The 25,277-nt window shown below is 45.2% G+C and overlaps 1 protein-coding gene across 17 annotated transcripts in view; it reads left to right on the top strand.

The window, feature by feature from the left end:
- Nucleotides 1-25,277, top strand: part of nf1a (neurofibromin 1a) — a 330,336-nt gene that overhangs the window by 55,889 nt on the left and 249,170 nt on the right. For all 17 annotated transcript variants that reach the window (XM_038814507.1, XM_038814511.1, XM_038814513.1 and 14 more), the window contains exons 5-10: nt 53-159; nt 2,073-2,140; nt 10,148-10,223; nt 11,717-11,874; nt 14,258-14,431; nt 16,517-16,645. In XM_038814507.1, the coding sequence (XP_038670435.1) occupies nt 53-159; nt 2,073-2,140; nt 10,148-10,223; nt 11,717-11,874; nt 14,258-14,431; nt 16,517-16,645 (712 nt within the window). The remainder of the gene's footprint in view (nt 1-52; nt 160-2,072; nt 2,141-10,147; nt 10,224-11,716; nt 11,875-14,257; nt 14,432-16,516; nt 16,646-25,277) is intronic.

Consider the following 25,277-nt stretch of genomic DNA (forward strand, 5'->3'; position numbering starts at 1 on the left):
TTACCTTCCTAATTGTTCTCGCCTTCTCTTTGCTCATTGGATTCATTTATAGGTTGCAAGAGCTGGCTTTGTGCTCGGAAGACAGTACAGACGTCAATGACATCGAATTGATACAGCATATTAATGTGGATTGTGCAAGACTCAAGCGATTGTTGCAAGGTAAAGTGGATTCCGGTATCTTCAATAGGCTTTAATCACTTTGCATTGTCAAAAGTGAAACTCCCTCTCCTCTTTCCTCCTCAATGTTCTTAAAATGTGTTGAAAATGAAGCCTCAAGCTTCTGTCCTCAATAGAATCTAAATGCTAGTAAATTTGGGCGAGATAGGGAGTCAACTGCATAAGCAAGAGGTGAGTTTCTTTTGAAGTCAGGATTAGAGGTAACGAGGTGAATTCAGAAGATAGTTCCACTGGCCATCAGGTGTAATGACTAAAAGATGACCGAGGAGATGGGGGACAAGCAGTCATCCAGACTTTTGAGAAATGCTGGGTGCATCCTTGATTGAAGAAACCCAAATCGTGGGTGGGGATTTGCAGACCAGGATCCCACAGTTGATTTTGCTGTGACATGGGGAGTTGGTGCTTAGCTGAGAATGCATGCGTATTGATCTGACAGAGGACTTGGCGTACCTAGTTTGTGAAAGATGAAGAGACTGGTTGAGAGCACTTCCAAAATCAAGTTGGTTTGGGTTTCTGCATGATGAGATCATGCTTGTCCTCTCTGGTGACAAACAGCGAAATGAGTTTGTGTAGTCTGAATTTTAAGTTTGATGCTTCTCAGCAGTATCACAATTGAATTAATTTGGCAGTCCTAATGATATTGACCACAGTGATGTACAATCAGGGAAATAAAAGGTCATGATTACAGCGTATTTTGTGGATGCATCTATTTCAGTGTGTGGTGTGGAGTAATGGCTTTTTTTGGTGCAAAAGTGCTAAGACTTCATATCTGGTAATGAAACTATTTGCTCCCGTTGCCTTGTAAATGTTGGTTTTCTTCAAATGCACAAATTTGGGGAATACACAAAATTTAATATCCAATGTATAAAGTGATTTCAAGCTTGGGTCATTAAAAGAAAATATGACTTCCTGTATCAGCTCACATACAGCAATTTAAGTAATTTTATGAAATCCTACTTAGCATGTGTACAGGAAAATTGCTTGATTGGGGAATTGTGAACGGGTTGCTTGCTGTTAAGGATAGGAGCAAGGAATCAACATTTGGTGATCGTGGTTGAGCTGTGTGTAACAGAAGAGAGTGGCAAGATTTACTTGCCATTAACTCGAGCTGTTGGCAGTGTGGGTCAGAGTGCATGTATGATATATCTCTTCATATGTCACCTGTCTGCCTTTTACACCAGTGTCTTTCAGTGGCATGGTGGTGCAGCAGTGTATTGTTCCAAAGGTTGGAGATTAATCCAAGCTTTCCGAGTTCGCTTGCTCTGCTGTTAGTTGAGATGCGAAGAAAGATACTTTGTGAAGGGGAAGACTCTTCAATTGAGGTGCCGCCCCGAAACGGAGGCTTTTGAGAAGATATAACTGAGAATTGAAAATAGGTTGCCCATCTGATCCTTCGAATGGGGTTAAAATATGGCCAGAACGGGCAGCACAGTGGCGCAGTGGGTTAGCACTGCAGCCTCACGGCGCTGAGGTCCCAGGTTCGATCCCGGCTCTGGGTTACTGTCCGTGTGGAGTTTGCACATTCTCCCCGTGTTTGCTTGGGTTTCGCCCTCACAACCGAAAAATGTGCAAGCTAGGTGGATTTGTCACGTTAAATTGCCCCTTAATTGGAAAAAATGAATTGGGTACTCTAAATTTCTAAAAGTAAATTATGGCCAGAAATGATGGTGGGGGGAGAAGAACATTCCAAGGAAATCAGAGGCTTTGTTCAATAACTTAGAACCCTGAATACTGAAAACACAATTCGTCCTTTCACTGAAACAGAACTAGTGTACATACCTTCCGTAAACTTAACCCTTCTTGCCCAAATATCTGTTATTTTGTTTCTTCTAACATGAGTTCCAAATGATCAAGGAGGAGGAAAGAAAACTAATGAAACCTTTTATTTGCTGCAGAGACAGTCTTCAAATTCAAGTCACTGAAAAAGGCAGCTCAGTTGGCAGTCATAAACAGCCTTGAAAGGGTAAGTGTGACTTTGCCATTTTAATACTCACCATTTTGCGGGCAATCTGATGGATGCAGGGAGGCCACTTGACTGGTCACTCTGTGGACAGCAACTGAAGAGTTCCAAGATGCATTTGTCTGCTACTGAAGCCATGGAATTACAAACATATTTCAATGCAACAGGAGCAGGAGTAGGCCATTCTGCCCCTTGACCACGCTCTGCCATTCAATAAGGTCACGGCTGATCTAATTGTAACTGTAGCTCCACATTCTTGCCTACCCCCGATAACCTCTCATCCCACCTTGCTCATCAAAAATCTGTCTGCCTCTACCATAAAAATGTTTGAAGAATCTGCTTCTGCTGCCTTTTAAGTAAGGGAGTTCCAAAGACTGATGGCCCAATCTCTGTCTTAAATTGGAAACCCCTTATTTTTAAATATTGATCCCCTAGTTCTTGATTCACCCACAAGGGAAACCATTCTTTCCACATCCACCCTGTCAAGACCCCTCATGGTCTTATTTGCTTCAATAAAGTTGCTTCTTACTCTTCTATACTCCCAGTGGATATAAGCCTAGCCTGTCCAACCTTTCCTCATAAATCAATCTGCTCATTCCATAAATTAGTCAAGTAAACCTTCTCTGAACTGATTAATTAAGGAGACCAAGACTGTACACAGTACTGCAGAAGTTTTCTCACCAATGCCTTGCATAACTAAAACATGGCATAAACAATTCCCCTTGCGATGAACTCTTGCATTCTATTAGTTTTCCTAATTACTGGTTGTACCTGCATACCAACCTTTCGCAATTAGGGCACAAGGGCACACATATCCCTCTGTATCTCTGAGCTCTGTAATCTCTTTTTAAAATATGCTTTTAAAAATTCTTCTGGCAAAAATAGACAATTAGGAACATAGGAATTAGGAGCAGAAGTAGGCAATTCAGCCCTTCGAGCCTGCTCCTCCATTCAATCAGATCATGGCTGATTTCTACCTGGTCTCCAATCCACCTGCTCACTTGTGCCCCATATTCTTTTAACCTGTTTTTTAATCAGAATATATATCATAGAATTTACAGTGCAGAAGAAGGCCATTTGGCCTATCGAGTCTGCATACCTCCTCCATGAAACCATTTAATGACTCCAATTCCACCGCACTATGGGGCAGCGAGTTCCACAATTTCACCACCATCCGCGAGAAGTAGCCCCTCCTCATCTCAGTTCTAAATTTACCGCCTCTCAACCTATCTCGATGGCCTCTCGTTCTAGATTGCCCCACAAAGGGGAACATTTGGTCTATGTTTACTTTATCAATCCTTTTAGTATTTTATATACCTCGATCAGGTCCCCTCTCATCCTTCTAAATTCCAGCGAGTATAAGCCCAAACTGTTTAATCTCTCCTCATAAGTCAACCCTTTCATCCCTGGAATCAAGCTGGTCATCCCCGGAGTCGGTCTGGAAAATTTCACATTTTCCCACATTATAATCCATTTGACAGATCTTTGATCACTCGCTTGACTTTTTCTATATCTTTTTATAGCCTCCCACTGTCCTCTTCACAACTTACTTTCCTACCTATCTTCATACCATCAGCAAATTTAGCAGTGATACCATTGATTCCTTTCTCCAAGCCATTTCTATAAATTGTGAAGAGTTGAGGCCCCTGCACTAATCCCTGTGGCACACCACTTGTTACATTGTGCCAACCAGAAAAAGACTTCTATCCGTACCAGTATGTTACCCCCTACACCATGAGTTTGCAATAACCTTTGGATGTGGCACCTTGTCAAATGCTTTCTGAAAATCTAAGTACAGTACATCCACCTGTTCCCCATTATCCATAGCACATGTTCCTTCAGAGAATTCTAATAAATTGGTTAAACATGATTTCCCTTTCACAAAACCAAGTTGACTCTGCCTGATTACCTTGAATTGTTCTAAGTGCCCTGTTTAACGTCCTTAATAATAGATTCTAATATTGTCCGTATCCCAGAAGTTAACCTAACTTGCCTGTAATTTCCTACTTTCTGTCTCCATCGCTTCTTGAATAATGGAATTGCATTGGCCATTTTCCAATCTAATGGAACCTTCCCCGAGTCTAGTGAATTTTGGAAATTTAAAACCAGCACATCAGCTATCTCACTAGCCTTTTCTTTTCAGACCCTAGGATGAAGTCCGTTAGGACTTGGGACTTATCAGCTCGCAGCTCCAACAATTCCTTCAGTACCACATCCTTGGTGATTTGTAATTTATTTGAGTTCATCCCTTCCTCCACTTCCTGATTTGCAGCTATTTCTGGGATGTTACTTGTATCCCCTATAGTGAAGACCAATGCAAAATACATGTTCAATTCACCTGCCATTTTCTTATTTTCTACCTCTGGTTACATCCCGTTAAATAGTGGCATTAGACAGAGGTGCCCACTATCTCTTCTCCTGTATGCTTTGATAATAGGCCCGCTTACGATAGTACTGAGGTCGTCTGTTAAGTGGAAGGGGATAAATCGGGGAGGGGTGGAGTACCAGATGTGCCTTTATGTGGATGTACTATTTCTCTATATTATGGACCCAGTATGGAATGAGGCTGCTTGGGAGTTTTGGCTCCTTCTCTGGGGACAGGTTAAACTTGGAAAAGAGTGAATGCTTCTCGATCAACCCCTTGGGGAGGAGAGCCCAGCTGGTGACGCTACCATTTCATCGTTGGTGGGCACGGTTCAGACTATTAAAATTAGGTACTCTTGAGACTTTTTATTTATTTTTCAATATCTCCCCATTTTTCTCCCTGAGTCCTTTTTTGTCAAAATCAATAAATTAATGTCATCCTCTCTCTTTGGGCCAGTAAGGTCCGTGGGCCTTTGCTCCAAAGAGATAGGCAGTCTGGGGTCTTGGCTCTACCCAATTTATTGTTTTACTATTGGGCAGTTAATATTCTGAAGATAATGTTGTGGTTCAGTGATCCTGGATCCGAATGGAGGCGAGATCCATCATGGTTTCTGGCCTTGGTGCAATAGTGACCTCATCATTGCCTTTCTCTCAAGTACAATTTTCCATGAATGCAGTGGTGGTGTCCACCCTGAGAATCTGGAAGCAGTTCATGTAGCATTTTAAGGTCTGTTCCCTGCCTCTGATGGCTCCCATCTGCAATAACCACCGTTTCCTGCCAGCGGGTTTGGTCTCGACGTTTAAGTCATGGGAGGGGAAGGGTTTGGAGACCAGTTTGTGGAGGGGAGGTTTACCAGTTTTGAGGAGCTGGTGGAGAAATTCCAACTGCCTGGTTCCAGTGTTTTCAGATACTTTCTGATTCGTGGTTTTTCGCGCCAGACTTTTCCCTCTTTTCCCCTGGCATAACCCTCTTCCCTGTTGAAGAAGATTTTGTTTTTGGGCAGGGTCTAGTTGGGGGACAATTTAAAAAAATAAATGACCATATCCTCTGAGTGGAGTCAGTTCCGTTGAGTGAGGTGAGGGTGAGTAGGGTCCCATTCCAGAAGATGAGGTATGGAGTGAGGCCCTTCACAGGGTCTGCTCCATGTATTCATGTGCTCGACCAAGCCTGCTACAATTCAAGGTGGTGCACAGGGCACATCATCTGACTAAAGTGAAAATGAGTAGATTTTTCTCTGTGATGGATTATAAGTGTGAGCTTTGATCTTGGGGGCTGGCTAACTACACTAGTCTGGTTCTGTCTGAAGTTGGTCAGCTTTTGGGCCTCTTCAACACCTTGTCTAGATACTCAAATGGATCCATTCCGCTGGTGGCTAGTTTTGGGGCTTCAGACTCGCTGCTGCTTCAGACGGGATTGAAGGCGGATGTCCTCGCCTTTGCCTTGTCGATAACTTGGAGACGAGTTCTGCTTGGGTGGGGGCCTCCTACTCCGCCCAGTGCCTCTGCTTGGTTGGGTGACCTCGTGTCTGTCCTACATTTGGAGAAGGTTAAGTCCACCATTAGAGGGTCGGTAGAAGGGTTCTACCTAAGATGGCAGCCGTTTGTTTCCATTTTTAAGGAGCTAATCACCGTCAGCTGTCAGATAAGTTAGTTTAGTTGGGTTAAGTTTAATATGTGCTTTTGCTTGTTCGTCTCGTTCTTTTATTGTGTAACTTTGGTTAATTGTTTTGTATGATTATTTATTTTAAGAAGCAGGCTGTTCTAAGAAACTCTTCTGAAAATATTCAATGAAACCATGATTATCGGCGTACTTTTCCAACAAGCTCCCATTATCTCTTCCTTTCTACTCTGCCCGGTCGTGTAGTATTAGCAAAACAAAGGTTTTAAGGGATTTATATTTGTATTGGTAAACGTTAAATTAAACCAATTTTAAGCTACCTTATGTTTATTTTTTTCTCCAAAACTTAAAGTGTCCAATTCTTTTTTCTTCCCCAATTAAGCAGCAATTTCGCATGGCCAATCCACCTATCCTGCACATCTTTGGGTTGTGGGGCTGAGACACATGCAGACGTGGAGAGAATGTGCAAACTCCACACAAGACAGCGACCTGGGGCTAGGATCGAACCCAGGTGCTTGGCGCCATGAGGTAGCAGTGCTAACCACTGCACCGCCGTCCCGCCCAAAACAACCTTATTCTAATGTTTCTGTACCTTGAAGGGTAAAACCTGTATTTAAATTCATTGTTTAAAAAAAAATTTAGGGTTCCCAATTCATTTTCCCAATTAAGGGGCAATTTAGTGTGGCCAATTCACCTACACTGCACATCTTTGGATTGTTGGGGTGAAACCCACGCAAACACGGGGAGAATGTGCAAACTCCACACACACTGACCCAGGGCCAGGATCGAACCTGGGACTTCGGCGCAATGAGGCAGCAGCACTAACCACTACGCCACCATGCTGCCCCGTATTTAGAGTCATGCTGCACAAAGGCGTTTGCATCTGTTGGTTAAGTTCCACTGTGTTTTTATTGTGCTTAGAGAGGGCCATAGTGTGAAGAATAAATAAAAGCATAAGCATTTGGGGGATGCTTAACAACTGGGGCCTTGTAAAGTAGAGAACCTTTTAAGTTTTAATTTGGCTAATTTGATTGTAGTGAGAGAAGGCAGCTCCCAGATACGCTAAACACCCTTGGTTTAGACAGCAAGTGCAGGGATCTGAAGAGCAGCTAGTTGAGGAAACTGGAGAAATGAAGAGAAATGTCCGAGAATTCTGGAGTTAAATGAACAAGGTATTATTTACTGTTTGCGAATGCACTGTGACCAGTTGCACAGAAGTATATGTATTGGTCTCTGCTCAGATCAGATGTTTGTAAAAGGTGTCTCATAGAATCATAGAATTTACAGTGCAGAAGGAGGCCATTTGGCACATTGAGTCAGCATCGGCTCTTGGAAAGAGCACCCTACGTCAGCCCACGTCTCCACCCTATCCCAGTAACCCCAGCTAACCATTTTGGACACAAAGGGCAATTTATCATGGCCAATCCACCTAACCTGCACATCTTTGGACTGTGGAAGGGAACTGGAGCACCCGGGGGAAACGCACGCAGACACTGGGAGAACCTGCAGACTCTGCACAGACAGTGACCCAAGCCGGGAATTGAATCTGGGACCCTGGAGCTGTGAAGCAACTGTGCTAACCACTGTGCCACCATGCTGCTCCTGATTAGATTTCTGATCGTTTCTGATCAAATTTTAAACCCAAGTTGCAGGACATGGATCTGTTGGAATTGCACTGTTCCAGTACAGCTACAACACTGGTACCTACCTGTTAATTTGGAAAATTGCCAAGGTATGTCCTGCATACATGAAGCAGCACCAATCCAACCCAGCCAGTTACTGCCCCATCAGTCTACTCTCTATCATCGTCACAGTGATGGAAGGGGTCATCGACAGTGCTATGAAGTGACACTTGCTTAGAAATAACCTGGACAAACATGGGCAAAGGAGCTGAACTCCAGGGATGAGGTGAGAGTGATTGCCCTTGACATCAAGACCGCATTTGACTGAGTATGGCATCAAGGAGTAAACTGGTGTCGATGGGAATAGAGAGTAAAATTCTCCGCTGGTTGGATTCCAACCGCGCAGAAAAGGAAGATAGTTGTTGTGGATGTCATCTCCGCTCCAGGACATCACTGCAGGACTTCCTGAGGATAGTGTCCTTGGCTCGACCATCTTCAGGCTGCTTAATCAATGACCATCCTCCATCATGAGGTCAGAAGTGGGGATGTTTGCTGATGATTGCACAATGTTCAGCACCATTCCCAATTCCCCAAAACCTGTCTACAATCTACAAGTTACAAGTCAGGAGTGTGAAGAAATATTCTCCTCTTGCCTGGATGAGTGCAGCTCCAACAACACTGAAGAAGCTTGACACCGTCCAGGATAAAGCAACCCGCTAGATTAACACCCCATCCACAAACATTGACTCCCTCCACCACAGATGCATTGTAGCAGCAGTGTATACCATCTACAAGATGCACTGTAAGAACTCACCAAGGTTCCTTAGGCAGCACCTTCCAAACCCACAATCGCTACCAGGGTTGCACATCTGGATTTTCCAGATTGGCTGTCAGAAACACTTGATCTTAAATATAGCAGTGTCTGATTCTAAGCAAACCAAGTAAGTTTAGATTGGGGTGCCTTTGGGCACCGTGCACAAAGGGTCAGATAACAGCACAAGGACTCATCTGTATCCTGTGAATGAGGGCTGCAGATAGTTGGGATACCACCACCTGGATATTATCCTCCAAGCCACACACATGTAGAAACTGGGAGCAGGATTAGGCTATTTGGCCCTTCGAGCCAACTCTGCCAATCAATATGATCATGGTTGATGCTGTATCTTGGTGCCCTATTCCCGCTTTCTCCCCATACCCCTTGATGTCATTAAAATCATCTTGTCTTGGAAATCTATTGCCGTTCCTTCAGTGTCACTGGATCATAATCCTGGAACTCCCTCACTAACCGCATTCTGAGTGTATCTACACCACATGGACTGCAGCATTTCAAGAAGACAACTCAGCGTCACCTCGAGGGCAATCAGGGCTGGGCAATAAATGCTGGCTGAGCCAGCGAAGGCCGCATCCCTTCAATTAAAAAAAAAATCATGGGTATGTTTTTGTGGGATGAAGGCTATTCAAATTACTTTTACACTCGCCTCCGAGAAGTCCTTGAGCCGTTATCTGACCCTTTGTGCACGGGACTTTGAGCACACAATATTCCTGGGATTGTACTCGAGTGCAGTACTCAGGAAGTGCTGCACTGGTGGAGTTGCTCTCTTTTGTATGATTCTTAAATCATCTGCCTTCTTGATGGATGTCAATGATACCAAGATACGAAGACAGTGTCCTGGCCAATATTTATCCCTCAGCCAACATCATTAAATTAGGTTACCCGTTACACATTGCTGTTTGTGGGACCTTAGTGTCTACAACTGGTACTTAATTGAATGTTCAGCACTTTCCTGGAGTTGCGAAAGGCATTGTCTGCATCTTTCTATCAAAGTTCCTGGAATAGGCTACAGGAAACTTTGGTCAGCTTGTCTGCTCCTTAACGCCTCTTGGGGAAACCTATATGTGCACCAACCTCATGTCTTTTTCCCTTCACCCTTGCTCTCCCATCCTCTATTTGGTATGCTGCGTGTGCATGACGTGTACAGCAATCAGCATTCTTTAAACTTGCCATTGATGCATCTGTTGCAGTTGATATATCAGCCAGGTTTTGAGCTGAGTGGTCTCAAAATCTACATCATGATGAGTTTTTGTGCAATGTTCTACTGATGCTGCTAGTGATCGGCAATCAATGACAGCACACAACGTTGGGCTTCATCCATGGGGGCAATGATGTTGGACCCTGTGGGCCAAAAGGTTTTCATATTTTTCAAGACAGCATTTCTTAAAAATTGATTGCATATTGCATTTGGCTTGTTAGAGCAATCTTTACAGCACAAGTGAAGGTTTCAGAATTGCAAAATAGTTGTCTGCCGATCCAGGTACTATATGCTACATGTGCAATTTCAAATTCAATCATTTTGTTTTAAGCTCAAGGATTTCCAAAAGCTGATCATCTTTTTTTTAAACATGTAGGCATTTTGGAATTGGGTGGAAAATTATCCAGATGAGTTTACCATGCTGTATCAGAGGCCCCAGCCTGACCTGGCAGGTAAGCAATGCTTTAAAAATGACTTCAGCGCTGGAATGTTCCAACTGAGCGTTCCTGCTGCTGCAGAGGGCGGGAGGTGGACATTGATATTCAAGCTTGTACCTCCTTTGATATTGTCGTGGGTATGTTTACTTGTTTTTGCAACCTCATCCTATTGTCTGTGTACCGGAAAAATGTAATTTCGTAATACCACTCGGGCAACTGTGGGCAGGTTTTGACTTTATTTTTTTTTTGTGAAATCCGAAAAGCATAGGGAGTGCTTGGAAAATTATTCATTCACTTTTTTTTGTGATTATCTGGTAAACAAATGGTGAAATAGAATTAACTGAAGGGCAAGCGCAAGATACGTGCATTCAGCAGCACAAAGATTGCAGCAGTTGAAAGGGAAGGCTGGCCACCACCTCAGGGCAGGGCAGGGCAGGGCAGAGTGTGGTTTTGCCAGGATCTCCCACATCCTGAGAACACATTTTTTTAAAAAAAGGAAAAAAGATTTTAGAGTGGCTTATGATGTGCTTCAAACAATGGATTGCATTTGGAATGTATGAACTGACACAGGACATGACCATAAGAAGATGCATTGGTGCTTGTTTGCTGATACTTTGATATCAGTATGTGGTATCGCAGTGCGTTTGTTCACAGACAGCTGGAGATGGCGGATAAACAGTTAATAAAAATAACGGAAAATAGATTAATTTTACACTCTCGCTAAAAGAGGATCACAAAAAGAATGTTAAAAGTTAGAATCTGTACTTTGCTCAGTATCCAATGAGGTATTGCATTTGTTCCCTTCGTTATGGGAAAGAAAATTGCATGTGGCTGCTCCGATAAAATGTTATAGTTTTGTATCAATGATCACTGTCACAGATGGAAGTGCATTCAAGGCACTGAACCTGTTCTTACATGCTGTCCTCGCATAACTCGTACGTGCAAAACAATTCTCCTTTAGTATTAATTTTCCTTTGCAGTCTCGTGTGGTTTCAGTCCATCAAAGCATTTGACCACTTATGACCTAAACAGGTGCTGTATAACCATGGGATGTGGAGTAGTGTGGAATATCAGTATTTTGATCAAATAAGTTGTAATGCTCTGAAATAATTTTCTACATGTCTGTATCGAAAAATTGCTGTGTTCTTCAGTAAATTAAAATTTAATAATAATAATCGCTTATCGTCACAAGTAGGCTTCAATGAAGTAACTGTGAAAAGCCTCTAGTCGCCACATTCCGGTGCCTGTTCAGGGAGGCCGGTACGGGAATTGAACCCGTGCTGCTGGCCGTGTTCTGCATTACAAGCCAGCTGTTTAGCCCACTGTGTTAAACCAGCCCACCAAATTTATTGCTGAATTTATATGGTCGACTTATTTTCTCATGTATGCAAAACAAAACTATTTTAATTTGGCTAGCTAGATTTGCTCCCAGCACAGTTAGTATCACTTTGGTGCACTTACATATTTTTTTGCTCTTTTCTTACATCAACCCCACCCCACTCTAAAAGATTGTTCGGAGAAGCTGTTTGACCTTGTGGATAGCTTTGCTGAAAGTGCCAAACGGAAAGCAGCGGTCTGGCCGTTGCAGATCATCCTCCTTATCCTCTCTCCTGATGTTCTGCAGGACATCTCTAAGGAAGTGGTTGAGGAAAGCAAAATGAACAAGGTAATTAAAACTTTTCCCATTTTTGAAGATGCTGGCACCCTTCTGCAAGCTGCAGTCTCTTAATTTTACTCGGTTGCCGCATCTGTGAGCCTTGGTGGTGTGTGTCAGAAAGCTTTTTAATTAAAGAAGACGTTGCAGCTAAATAAGATCCTGCTGTCATTTGGCATCCATAGAGCATCATTGGATAGTGAATCAGGAGCAACATTCCGACTAACTATCCAGTTTAAAGGAATTGTAGTGCCCTTGCCACCATCGCCAGACTGAAGTTGGTTAACTCTGGTTTGTCTGGTGTTTGAGGCTCCAGAGGTCTGTTGCTGAAAGAAGCCATAACTTATTTGGTCAGTACGTATCATATGAACTTGGTGAGCCATCAGGGAACCCATTGCAGACTTCTACCTGGATTTGTGAACCATTTATTTAGTATATCCCATAAGCTCAAGATAAAATAATAGATTCCACATTCGCATTAGCTAATTTTGTGCATTGATCACCAGGGTGCAAATTGATCCATTGAAACGTGACTCCTGAAGGACTGAGCTCTCTTTCACCATATTCTAAACTCAGCTGTACGTTCTTGCAGAGCATTAGTGCAGCATTCAGCCCCACAGCATTTCCTGTTTGAAACTGTATTGCTGTGGAGACACTGAGCAGAGGCCTTGTGCCTCACATAAAAGGAAGGAAACTTTGGAGGGTGAGTCATCCCCAGCTACTCTTCATCATTAAGAGTCCATTTGGAAAGCTGTCGAGTTCCGCCTGTGGGTTGTTTGTTCCACAGATGTGGATAAACACTCGAGGGGAAGGAAAGGATAAATAAGACTGACTGGGAAAAATTTGTTTTGTTTTTGGCAGTGTTGAGTTAAAGTAATTGAGGGCTGCATTTTTTAAAACTGCAAATCATGCCTTTAAAGAAGGTAGTTTAAAACTCCTAAAATGATACCCAGTGATGTATATTTACAGCCTTGCTGCTGTGATATTCAACTATACCAATCATCTTTTTTGTTTCTCTGAATGAAATTATGCAATTTATGCCTCATTATGGTCGTTTTTTTCATTTAAATTTAGTCAGGTCTCGGATGGAAAAGCAAGGGTGCAATAAACCGATTTTTTAAAAATAAAAAAAAGTACAAGGGATGCATGTCCAGTGACCCACCCTGGGTTACCCTGAGGCCCTGAGGGACCTTCATTGATCAAAACATAGATGTTTAAAAAAAAAAAAATCCACTGTGCCATTTGCATGCATTTTACTTCATGTTTTAAACTGTACCGTTAACCAGCAAAGGCATTCTGCATCTTTGCTGTTAGCAGAATGACTAAACACCTAGAGAGCAGGAGCTTGCTGAGTCATTGGTGACAATTTCTTACATAATGATGACGAACAAGTAATCACGATCGCCGGCCCCTATGAAAACACTCGAGCTAGGGAATAATCTTCTGCTGTGGTTTGTTGGAATATTTAGAAATATCACAGATTCTGAACATTGTTTCATCCCCGTTTAACTGCACCGTCACCAACCTCTGCCACACCTCGGCTCTTGCAAAGGAATGGATCCAGGTATCCTTGTGTTCAACTTTGGAAGCAGAAGTGGTGGGTGTGAGACTATCAGGATCCTGTTAGTGAATGACTATCTCTGAGGTTGGCATTTGGCCAGTTCTAAAATGGAGCTAAAGACCCCAGATAATTATTTTTTTTTAAAAGGGGAGCCTTGAATGGTTGGGAGGTGTAATTTTTCTGACTGACTGACTCCCAACTGAAAAAAAAAATCCCTCGAGCATAACTGGCATGGATGGTTCCTGCTATGTGCCCCTCGAATAATTCGGGAGGAAAGGGGCAGCGTGGTGGCGCAGTGGTTAGCATTGCTGCCTCATGCCGCCGAGGTCCCAGGTTCGATCCCAGCTCTGGGTCACTGTCCGTGTGGAGTTTGCACATTCTCCCTGTGTCTGTGTGAGTTTCGCCCCCACAACCCAAAGATGTGCAGGGTAGGTGGATTGGCCATGCTAAATTGCCCCTTAATTGGTAAAAACAAATTGGGTACTGTAAATTTATATTTAAAAAAAAAATTAATTCGGGGGGGAAAAAAAGAATATCAATCCAGTTATTTTCCCTTCCATCCCAACACCAAACACATGGCCTGGCATTTCTTCCCTCCAGTGTTTTGTGACCCAGTTTACCCAGCTGGTCTTGGCTTTGGTGCCAAAGAGCAATAATACAGATTTCCATCAAAACGTATTGGCTTTAGCGTAGCCTTTTCTGCCAGTTTTGCGTTCCTCATGTAACAGACTATCCTCTTTGTCATAGATTCAAGGCCAAAGAAGGTTGGTTTGTTAAATTAACAATGTCACCATTTTGAGTTGTCTCACTGCACTCTTCCCAATGTTTGCACAGAAGTCGTTCCTGGATAACCTAAAAAAAGCACTTGCTGGTCAGAGTGGTAGTCGGCAGCTAACAGAAAGTGCTGCAATAGCCTGTGTTAAACTTTGCAAGGCCTCCACGTACATCAGCTGGGAAGACAATTCTGTCATCTGCTTTCAGGTTCAGTCCATGGTTGTAGATCTAAAGGTATGGAATTTCTGCACATTCTAAATTTGTTGAAATGCCAATACACTAATTGAGAAATGGGAATTAGTTGATACTAACCTTGGGTTTAAAAGCCTGAAATGGGAAATAGATGATATTAACCTTGGGTTAAAAGCCTGGAACATATTTGGGAAAGGAAAAATTGAAGAAGAAAACGTTGTTAAACAAGATTCTGCTAAAATGATTAATGTAGCTCATTTCTGCATGAATATGCTGCATTATACAAGTGAATGATATAGGTTCTCACTTGAGTTTCTAGTGTTTGCTTATTTGGAGAATAAAAAATCTAAACTAAGATTGATCTGCTTTTAGCAGTTCCAAGCAACTAAATAAGGGAAAGCATTAATGGTCCTGGATAATATGTTTTCTACCCCTACCTCTGGTACATGGTGCAAGAAGACCTGACGAGGAAGAGAAAAAGTTAACTTGGATTTTAACATAGCTCACCAATTCTCTTTCAATTAGTTAATGTCACCTCTGTGTGCAGACAAGTACTGTCACAATGTCTCAATTCACTGTTCATCAAGGTGGTAGAGTACAGATTGCAGGTTGAAGTCTTGTGATAGTTTTAACACATTGGATTTTTGGATTTGTGTAGTTAGCAGTGGTTTACTAGATAAGTTACTGACCAGAATTTGCAAGATGTCTGAGGCCTTTGCTTGGACATGTGCTTATATTGAGCCAATCTCCATGATACTTCCCCCCCCCCCCCCCCCCCCCAAACACACACACACACACACAAAGCACGCTCACACTCTTTTTTTTCCTCTCTCCCACGCACATACACAGTCAGTTACTGTGGATAAGTTAATAACATATATTTAATTTTTAAAAAAGCCTGTGTCTACCATTCCCAAGTAGGATGGACAGGGAGTTTGTCTCCAGATTTCTGTGAATGCCACCCTGGTTACTGGAAACTGTCTTTAGACAAATAGTGACTTCCTTCCAATCCCCTCATGTCCCTTTGTGGTGAAAAGTACCTGACATCTATTTACTGCCTTCTGGGTTCTGGAAGATTGTCTACTCCTCACCCCACTTTTGTACATGCTATTTCTCTGTGACAGGTGTCCAGAGGTTGAGTAGGGTTATGGGGACAGAGTGGGAGATTGGACCTAGCTAGGGTGATCTTTCAGAGGATCAGTGCAGACTCGCTGGGCTGAGTAGCCTTCTGTACTGTAGGGAATCTATGAGAGATAAATAGATATAAGCAAAGTTTTTTTTATTTTATTTAAAAAAAAATTAAAAAAATTTAGAGTACCCAATAATTTTTTCCAATTAGGGGCAATTTAGCCTGGCCAATCTACCTACCCTGCACGTCTTTGGGTTGTGGGGGTGAAACCCACGCAGACACAGGGAGAATGTGCAAACTCCACACGGACAGTGACCCGGGGCTGGGATTCGAACCCGGGTCCTCAGCGCCGTAGGCAGCAATGCTAACCACTGCGCCACCGTGCTGCCCTGATATAAGAAAAGTTTATGATTTTTAACTTAAACGTGAAATGGAAATCTAAAATTAGAGTTTAACCAAAATAATCCTAAAGACGTCATTGCCTGCTTGCTCTCGTTCTGAGGTGATGCACACAGCTACTTTTCTTGTTTAACACTGAGTGCATCATCTCTTCTCTGTACTTCAGACAAGACTGACCTAAAAGGCTGTGTCATGGGAGGCGCCTGATAGGATCAGGTGTTGGGGATATAGTCAGTGATGCCGTTCAATACTTTGAAGGCAATTATATTTGTATTTTACTATTTGCTGTTCCTCCCAACATTGCTTGGCCCAAACCCAAGAGTATTTGGGAACTTTATATTTGACCTAAATTAAGAAAGCAAAGAAATCCAAAATTGTAAGTATTGATGAGCAGTGTTTAAAGGTTGAATGTGTTTTGAAATGAAAGTCCATTTGGCATTGCATTTCCTTCCTCATTATTTTTTTTTGCTTTACTGGGTGCTTTCAAATTGATCAAAAAACAAACAAACTTTTTTGGTAAATTTCATCTGATAATTGCATTATATTATATCTATAGTTCTTTGTCTCAGTAATTGCTTTGGTCTGTTGTTATTTCACAGACCCTGTTGTTTAATCCTACGAAGCCTTTCTCCAGAGGTGCTGGCAGCCAGAGTGCAGATGTGGATCTCATGATAGACTGTTTTGTTTCCTGTTTTCGCATCAACCCCCATAACAATAATCACTTCAAGGTATCTAAATACGCTTTCATTCTACTGCAGGAAAGTTTAATTTTAATTTTGGTGGTAATTGAGGTGAGCATATTTTAGGACTTGGAAAGAGGTCAAAGATGTTATAATAATTGACATTTAATATGAATTCCTGCTGGAAAAATATACATTTTACGTCACAAAGACGATGAATCAGCATTAGAATAATTAAGATGGGGTTGTGCTAACACGAGGAACCTTCTGTGTACTGTATTTGTTTTTTAAGGGGGTCGGTTAGCTCAGTCAGCTGGGTGGCTGGTTCGTGATGCGAAGCAACGTGAACGGCGCGCGTTCAATTCTCGTACTGGCTGAGGTTATTCATGAAGTTAATCATTTTTTTGGGGGGGGGGGGGGAAGTATTTTTATTCAAGGCATTTTCAGTTTGAATGGAGAACACAATACAATCAACTTTATAAAAGCATCTCCCCTCAACCCCCCCACCCCGTCTTGAACTCTACCTGCCCTACTTTGTAACTGAATTGTAAATAAAATCACCCCCCACACCTCACGCGCGCACACACACACACACACACACACACACACACACACACACACACACACACACACACACACACACACACACACACAACACGATGACACTTAACAATCCTTAAAGAAGGAGATAAACAGTCTCCATCACGAATGGAAACTCTCCTTTGACCCTCTAATGGCAAACTTTATCTTTTCCAAATGAAGGAATTCTGCCAAATTACTCCCCCATCCCACTGCCTTGGACAGCTCCGGAGCTCGGCATCCTAACAAGGTCTCTAACAAGGCTAACACATCAGCCTCTCTCCCCACCTGCACTGTTGGATCTTCTGAGACTCCAAATCACGCCAGCCACTGACTTGGTGCGACTTTCAGCCCATAAATCTCTGACATAGTCCCTGCAAAGGATTCCCAAAACTCCCATCAATTTCGGGCAGGACTAAAACTACGTGTGTGGTATGCCGGCCCTCGGGATCATCGCCCACATTTGTCCTCCACCTCCTGAAAAACCGACTCAGGCAATCTATGCCAGTGTTCTTCAAACTTTTTGTCCGGGGACCCATTTTTACCAACCGGCCATCCTTCAGAACCCAACCCGGCCGACCGTCACGACCCACGCCGACCGACCTGTGTGACCCACCATTTTCTCTTACCTTGTTTGCTGCTGACAAAAATGGAGGAAATGGTTTTGGGCCCCTTTGGCCCTCGTACACGCCCCTCTGTTGGATGAAGGTGAAGCCTTCCGGTGTCGGAAAGTATGGAGTCTCCATCTGTCCAAAGTTCTGAATTTTTTCCTGTACAATTTTATCAAATAACCCCCCCCCCCGGAACTTGTAAAAAATAAATAAATAAAATGAGTAAACTAAATGAAAAATTTTAATAAAACCCCCCGAACTTGTAAAAATAAAAAATGAATAAAATAAATGAAAAAATAAAAATTAAATGAATAAAATAAATGAATAAAAACCACTGCAGAACTTGTAAAACAAAAATCTGCAACCGTTTAAAAAAAAAAATAGTGGCCGCACTGTGCATGCGTGCCCGATTACCGACGCATGTGTGCATGCGCGCCGATCATCATGCGCGTATGCACAATGTGGCCGAATTTTTTAACATGTTCGCGGAATGCGCATGCACGCCGATCATCGTGCGCGCATGCGCATTCCGCGAACATGTTTTAAAAAAGTTGGGCCGCATTGCGCATACGATGATCGGCGCGCATGCGCAATGCGGACAAATTTGTTTTAAACATGTTCGCGGCCGCGAGCAGCCGGCGTCATGAAAAGCCGGCTGCTGCGCAGGGATTTGTGCATTCGGGAGCGCCGCCGACAACGGCTCGGCGACCCTCCCGACACCCGCCCGCGACTCACCCGCAGGTCGCGCCCCCGACTTTGAAGAACACTGCTCTATGCACCACCTTAAATTGGATTAAACTTAATCTCGCACACAAGGAGGTTGAATTTATCCTTCTTGGGGCCTCACTCCAAATCCTCCCCCACCCGTTCAAATGTCTCACCTAGCTCCTCCTCCCACTTAGGCAGCATGGTAGCCTTGTGGATAGCACAATCGCTTCACAGCTCCAGGGTCCCAGGTTCAATTCCGGCTTGGGTCACTGTCTGTGCGTAGCCTGCACATCCTCCCCGTGTGTGCGTGGGTTTACCCCGGGTGCTCCGGTTTCCTCCCACAGTCCAAAGATGTGCAGGTTAGGTGGATTGGACATGATAAATTGCCCTTAGTGTCCAAAATTGCCCTTAGTGTTGGGTGGGGTTTCTGGGTTATGGGGATAGGGTGGAGGTGTTAACCTTGGGTAGGGTGCTCTTTCCAGGAGCCAGTGTAGACTCGATGGGCCGAATGGCCTCCTTCTGCACTGTAAATTCTATGAAATTCCTCATTATCTGCTCTAACGTGGCCTTCTCCTTTTTTATTAACTGTCCGTAAATGCCCTCCCCAGTCTCATCCTGAGACACAATCTTCTTGATTGGGAGGGGGGTGGAAACCGTGGAAACGTAGTCCACTCTTTTTCAGAAAATCCCTTATCTGCAAGCACCGGAATCCATTCCCTTTCAGCTCCCCCATTTCTGCAAATCTAGAACCCAGTAAGCTTCTCCCGGCCCCTGTCTGGTCCATCTCCCAGGTCACCTCAAGGTGGTTGTCCCCATCTCCCTCCGCCCAATGACTCTATAGAAAGACCTCCTCCCCTCATCCCCATGGGGCGGCAAATGTTGCAAAGCTCAATTAATACATATTAAAAGTGCAAAGTGAATAACAATGGTAAATGCCTCAAAGATGTAAGGCTCTATAACTACATAGTAACAGTGCAAAATGAATAACAACAATAACAATCAAACTTGAAAACATACAGTCCTCACCACCCTGAGTACAATACCACAGTTCCACTGTGCAGGTGAACCTACACAAGAACCAACACAAGAACCAACGTCTTCAAACATCTCTCAATCCCTGATTATTTTAAATGTATCCCTCTTCCCCCATGTGTCAAAATAATGTTCCTTTCCTCCATACGTGATCCACAAATGAGCTGCGTATAGCATACCAAACTGAATCTTGTTCTTGAAAAGAACAGCCGTGGCCTTATCAAAGCCAGCCCTTCTCTTGGCCAGCTCAGGTAGCCTCACGATCTTTAAGTTCTGCTTCCGTGAGCGATTTTCAAGGTAGTCGGCCTTCTTCCTCCCCTTTTTCTGCCCTTCTGCCATTGCCAGCATATCGGCCTCGAAAGAGGCTATCCGATTCTCGTGGTTGGCCACTGATTCCTCCACATTCTGGAATTGACACCCTCTGCGTCACTCTGCTCTAAATTCGATCAACTGCTCCGTCTACCACTGTGTAGGCAGCAACGTCGCAAGTCCCTCCGCCATCTTTTTCTTTCCAGTGCAACGCACATTGTCCTGGTCTGAGGAATGTCCTTTGCTCGACTCACTTCTTGTTTTATTTTGACATTCCCCGCTGAAGGAGAAACTCTACTTCCTTAACCTGGCACTTTTCCTGCTTACAGCATCCCTGAAAATAGGGCAAGAAAGGCAAGTGAATGCGTCCTCTGAAGGAGCCACCTCGTTTGCGGCCACTTACTCCGTGGCAGCCACCGGAAGTCCTCAGGACCTGCCTTCTCAACTGTGGCTCTTGCCTGATGTGTTGTGACCTTCCAGTTACATCACCACCAAAGGGAAGAGCGGCCTCTGGCCCTCTGGGACTGTGGTCACATTAACATTGCATTTGTCTTCCTAATTTCATGATGGGAACAAGCTGTTTATGTTCCTATCTCTTCTCATTGTGGCCACATTGATGGTGCATTCAATATGATCATTGCTTTCAGCTTGGATATGTACCTGTGGGTTTGAACTGCTTCTGTGTGATACAACTGGGAATTATGGGGGGATGGTTTATGCTTGTGTAGGTGCAATGGGAATAGAAATAGACCATTCAGCCCCCTTGTCCATGCTCCTTCATTCAGTTTGATTTCGGAGCAATAAATGACAATGCATACATCTCAAATGTCAGAACAAACTGTTCAAATGCCAGCTGCTTGGTAAAGAGAAGTGGCTGAAAACAGAACTTAAACAAAAGAGATATTGAATGTGGGGCTGCTGCTACCATTGTTTATTACCTGACTGTTGTTTCTGTGAGACGGTGATGGCCCCTCCGTGAATGATTGTGCAACTGATGAGAACGTGAAACTGAGTACTGCATGGAGTGGTTGAGGTTATTGATGTGGATGAGATGGAAAGATAGATGAGTATATGAGGGGAGAAAGGAATAGAAGGATACGTGATGAGGTGAGCTAAAGAAAGGTTAGAGGAGGTTTGTATGGAGCACAAAAACTGGAAATGGCCTGTTTCTGTACTGTGAATTCTATGTTACACAGCCACTTCAGAAGGCATTGACTTAACCGCAGTGTGGGCTAGAGCAGGAGTTGTCCAGTGCATTAGACACTAGCTATGTTTGGCCAATTGGGAATTAGGATTGTATTTGTCTAGTAAATTAAGAAACTGAGCAATTGATGGTGTTGTTTAACAAATCTCAACATTTTCAGGGCTTATGCATGTGTACTTGAAACTTTTAGTGCTCTTGGTAAAATGTAATGTGGAGTCCGTGCGTGCAAGTGTTTTTGATCAGTTTTTGCATCCTTCGATGCAAATCAGTTGTAGGTTTATTAAATAACTACGCACTGAATGCATGCCATTTACCTACTAAAATTAGTGCATGTGCTTAGTGTTTTTGTGGCCACACCTGTTGAGCAATAGTGGCAGAATCTCCAGAAGGATGAGCTAGGTGGGTTTTTCAACAACTTCGCACAGTGGTGGCCAACCTGCAGCACACCTGGGTTCTGAGTGCAGCCCACGAGACATTTTGTTGACTGTTGCCCATGCGCAGGGTTGCCACCTTCGGCTGATTTTCACCTGTTTTTTTTGTACCTGTGTGACTGAAGTGATTCGCACATAAAGCGAGGGCGAGTGAAGTGAGGAGCGTGCTGATTGCTCACAGCATTGACTGTGAGAGCTGCGTGCTCCCTCTGCGTCCAAAGTGTAAATACTTATATTGTACCATTTGAAATTGGTCGTTCTGTTAATATATAAACGATTGCGCATTTTCTACCATTTGTTATCAAATATTTGGCGTGTATTAAATGCATTTAATCTTGTTCGTAGCGTCATGGTTAGTCAACAAGCCCGATTTTAATCTTGTGGCCCACTAAGATGGAGCCCACTCAGCTGTCTTGGTTACCTGTCACCGATCTAGCAGTTTCCACAGCCAACATTAGCTTATAAATGATCAGACTGATTGTAATAATTTGTCATGCTGGAGTTTGAACAGGCGACCTCCGTATTAATAGTACAGAACAAAATAGAATCGTAGAATACCTACAGTGCAGAAAGAGGCCATTCGGCCCATTGAGTCTGCAGCCTTCGGAAGAGCGCTGTCCCCATCCCCGTAACCCCACCTAACCTTTGGACACGAAGGGAAAATTTAGCATGGCCGATCCACCTAACCTGCACAACTTTGGACTGTGGGAGGAAACCGGAGCACCCGGAGGAAAGCGACACAGACACACAGAGAATGTGCAAACTTCACACGGACAGTCCACCCAGGCTGGATTCGAACCCTGGTGCTGTGAGGCAGCGGTGCTAACCACCATGCCAGCGTGCCACCTCCAGAGGGCCAACAACATTCGTGTAAAAGCTTTTCACTACAAATAGAAAAGCATTGCAACTGCAAAAGAACCCATTGGTATAAATACATTGGTCAGTATAACTAAGCAGGAGACGCACTAAGCCACAAAATATGATATCAGGCAAGATTAACAGTGGTCCAGCCTGTAACTAGAGTTCTGTTGATTTTGAGTACTATCCTGGAGCTATGAGATACATGACTGGATAATCTATTTTGGTGATGGCTGAATAATACTTATTGGCCATTGCATTGGGAGAGCTTCACTGTTTCTGCCCTCCTCTTCCTGTTACTGTTCTGAAGTGTCATGTCTTTGGATATGAACGTGAACCAAAGATGTTTTGACACACAGGCTTGAGTGCTACCATTGAACCAAGGGCGATGTAGCTCGGGGAGTGGAGTTCCAATTTCACTCCACCATTCTCCGAAAAGGATGAACAGTGATTCAGTCATGATGCATTCTATTCCTATATTAGATTGTTTTGCAAAGGATAATGCTCACTTTTATCCTGAAAAAGGCACCCCAGCTGTGCAGAAGCTGAATCTCATTGATGGGGTCACAGAAAAGTAACCCTATTCTCTTTCAATGTGTGATTTCGAAGATTTGAAAAAACATAGGGCAGAATTCTGCGACCTCCCGCCGGGTCGGAGAATTGCCACGCGAATCGCGCGATGCCGGGACATGGCGCATGGCCGCTCGGAGAATCGCCGTAAATGGTCGCAGTGGCGATTCTCCGCCGGAGCAGGGATTTTCCGGGCCAGATGGGGACGAAGTCCCGCTGGCGTGACTGCATGTCATGCTGATGCTGTTCTAACATGGTATAAAGCAGCGTCAGCCAGTTGTGCGGAAGGTGGGTGACGGCGCCGGGGGGGGTGGGGCAGAGGAGAAGAGGTAGGGGCAGAGGAGGGAGGGAGGCGAGGCCGTGTCTGCGGGCGGTGTGGGGGAGCCTGCCACCGGGGAGGGCATACACATCCGGGGGGTATTTGGGGGCCACACATCCGGGGGTGGAGAAGGAGCGGTGGGGGCAAGAAAGGCTGCAGGCGGCCACGGCACTTCGTGGCAGGGCGGATCCAACGGCCAGACCCCATGACGGCGAACACGCGGCTGTGTCCACCCAACCCGTTCGCTTCGCGAAGCAGGCAGCCCTGCCGTCCTGACGTGTGCCAGACACCCGCGCACCCCCCCCCCCCCCAACTGGCGGCACCCACCAGCGGATATGACCAGGGCGGCACACAAGGGAGTCCCCCCCTGGTGGCCCTGGCAGAGGGGACTGCCAACAGGTCTCGGCACCGAGGGGGCAGGGGTGGGGTGCGTGCTGGCAACCGGACCGGCCATGTAGCCCATGGCACCTGGTTGTGGAGGGGTGTATACCAATGCTGAAACCCTGTCTATCCCACGCCTTACAGAGATAGTACAGTACAATGTTTAGCCATCTTCCAGCATTGTTGGCCGCCGTGGTGGGGGCTGCTGCCCTGCATGAGACCCAGTGGGAGATGGAGCACGGGTGTGACAGGGAGGTAGTGGAGCCTGTTGTAGAGCAGCGGGCTGCAGTGGGTCACATGCAAGCCGTCCAGGCCACTTGGCCACACGCCCGAGAGGCAAAAGAGGAGTACCATGCTGTGCGGGAGCCACAGCAGGAGGATGATGAAATGAAAAAATGAAAATCGCTTACTGTGAAAAGCCCCTAGTCGCCACATTCCGGAGCCTGTTAGGGGAGGCCGGTACGGGAATTGAACCGTGCTGCTGGCCTGCCTTGGTCTGCTTTTTAAAAAGCCAGCGATTTAGCCCAGTGTGCTAAACCAGCCCCTGCGAGGAGGCGTCCAATGTGACAACGTGTGTACCGGCCCCGCATGTCCTTTGAGGACCTCCCAGACAGGAAGTGCAAGAGGAGACTTCGGCTGAGCCGGGAGACCGTTGCCCACCTCTGCCACCTGATGGCACACCTGGCACCATGTGGGACCGGGGGTGGACATGCCCTCCCGGTGGCCGTCAAGGTGACGGTTGCCCTCAACCTCTTGGCGACGGGGTCATTCCAGTTCCCGAGTGGGTGACCTGTCCGGCATCTCCCAGCCATCGGTGGACAGGTGCATCCGGGCCGACGCGCTGTACGATATCGCGGACCGGTACATACAGTTCCCTGTGGACCATGGCCACCAGGGTGCCCACGCAGTAGGTTTCGCCGCTGTTGCCTGGATACCCATGGTGCAGGAGGCGATCAATGGAGTGCACATCACCATGCGGCCCACGTCTGAGGAAAGGGTCATGTGCCTGAACAGTAAGGGTTCATATTCAATGAACGTGCAGGTGGTCTGTGACCACAGGATGATGATACTGCATGTCTGCGCCAGGTACCCTGGCAGTGTTCATGACTCCTTTATACCTTCCCAAGCGTTCATCCCCGCCATGTTTGAGGGGACCTCCCCCCTTTGCGGGGCTGGTTGCTGGGCGACAGGGGTTATCCGTTGTGGTCGTGGCTGATGACGCCTATCCGGAGGCCACAGACCGACGCGGAGCGCCGCTACAATGATGCCCATGCAGTAACCAGGAGTGTGGTCGAGAGGTGCTTTGGGCTGCTGAAGATGCGCTTCAGGTGCCTGAACCTCGCTAGGGGGGCCCTCCAGTACCCATCGGAGAGGGTCAGCTGCATCGTTGTGGATGCTGCGTCCTGCACAACATAGCCCAGCAGAGGGGCGATGTGCCGAAGGAGGACGGTCAGGATGAGGGGAACTCTTCTCCAGTAGAGGGGGATGGCGAGGGGGGAAGCAGATGCACGGGACATGGGGGATGGACGGCAACAGGAGGCTGCCCAGCGCCACCGGCAGGCACGGGTGTCGCTGGTAGCTGCATGTTTCGGCGACCACGGTGGGGGTCAGCAGTGATGGCATGGGCACAGACAGCAGAGTGTGGCGCCTCCCCCTCCACCGACCACCCTCGCCTCCC

This window comes from Scyliorhinus canicula, chromosome 12, assembly GCF_902713615.1.
Source record: "Scyliorhinus canicula chromosome 12, sScyCan1.1, whole genome shotgun sequence".
NCBI lineage: Eukaryota > Metazoa > Chordata > Chondrichthyes > Carcharhiniformes > Scyliorhinidae > Scyliorhinus > Scyliorhinus canicula.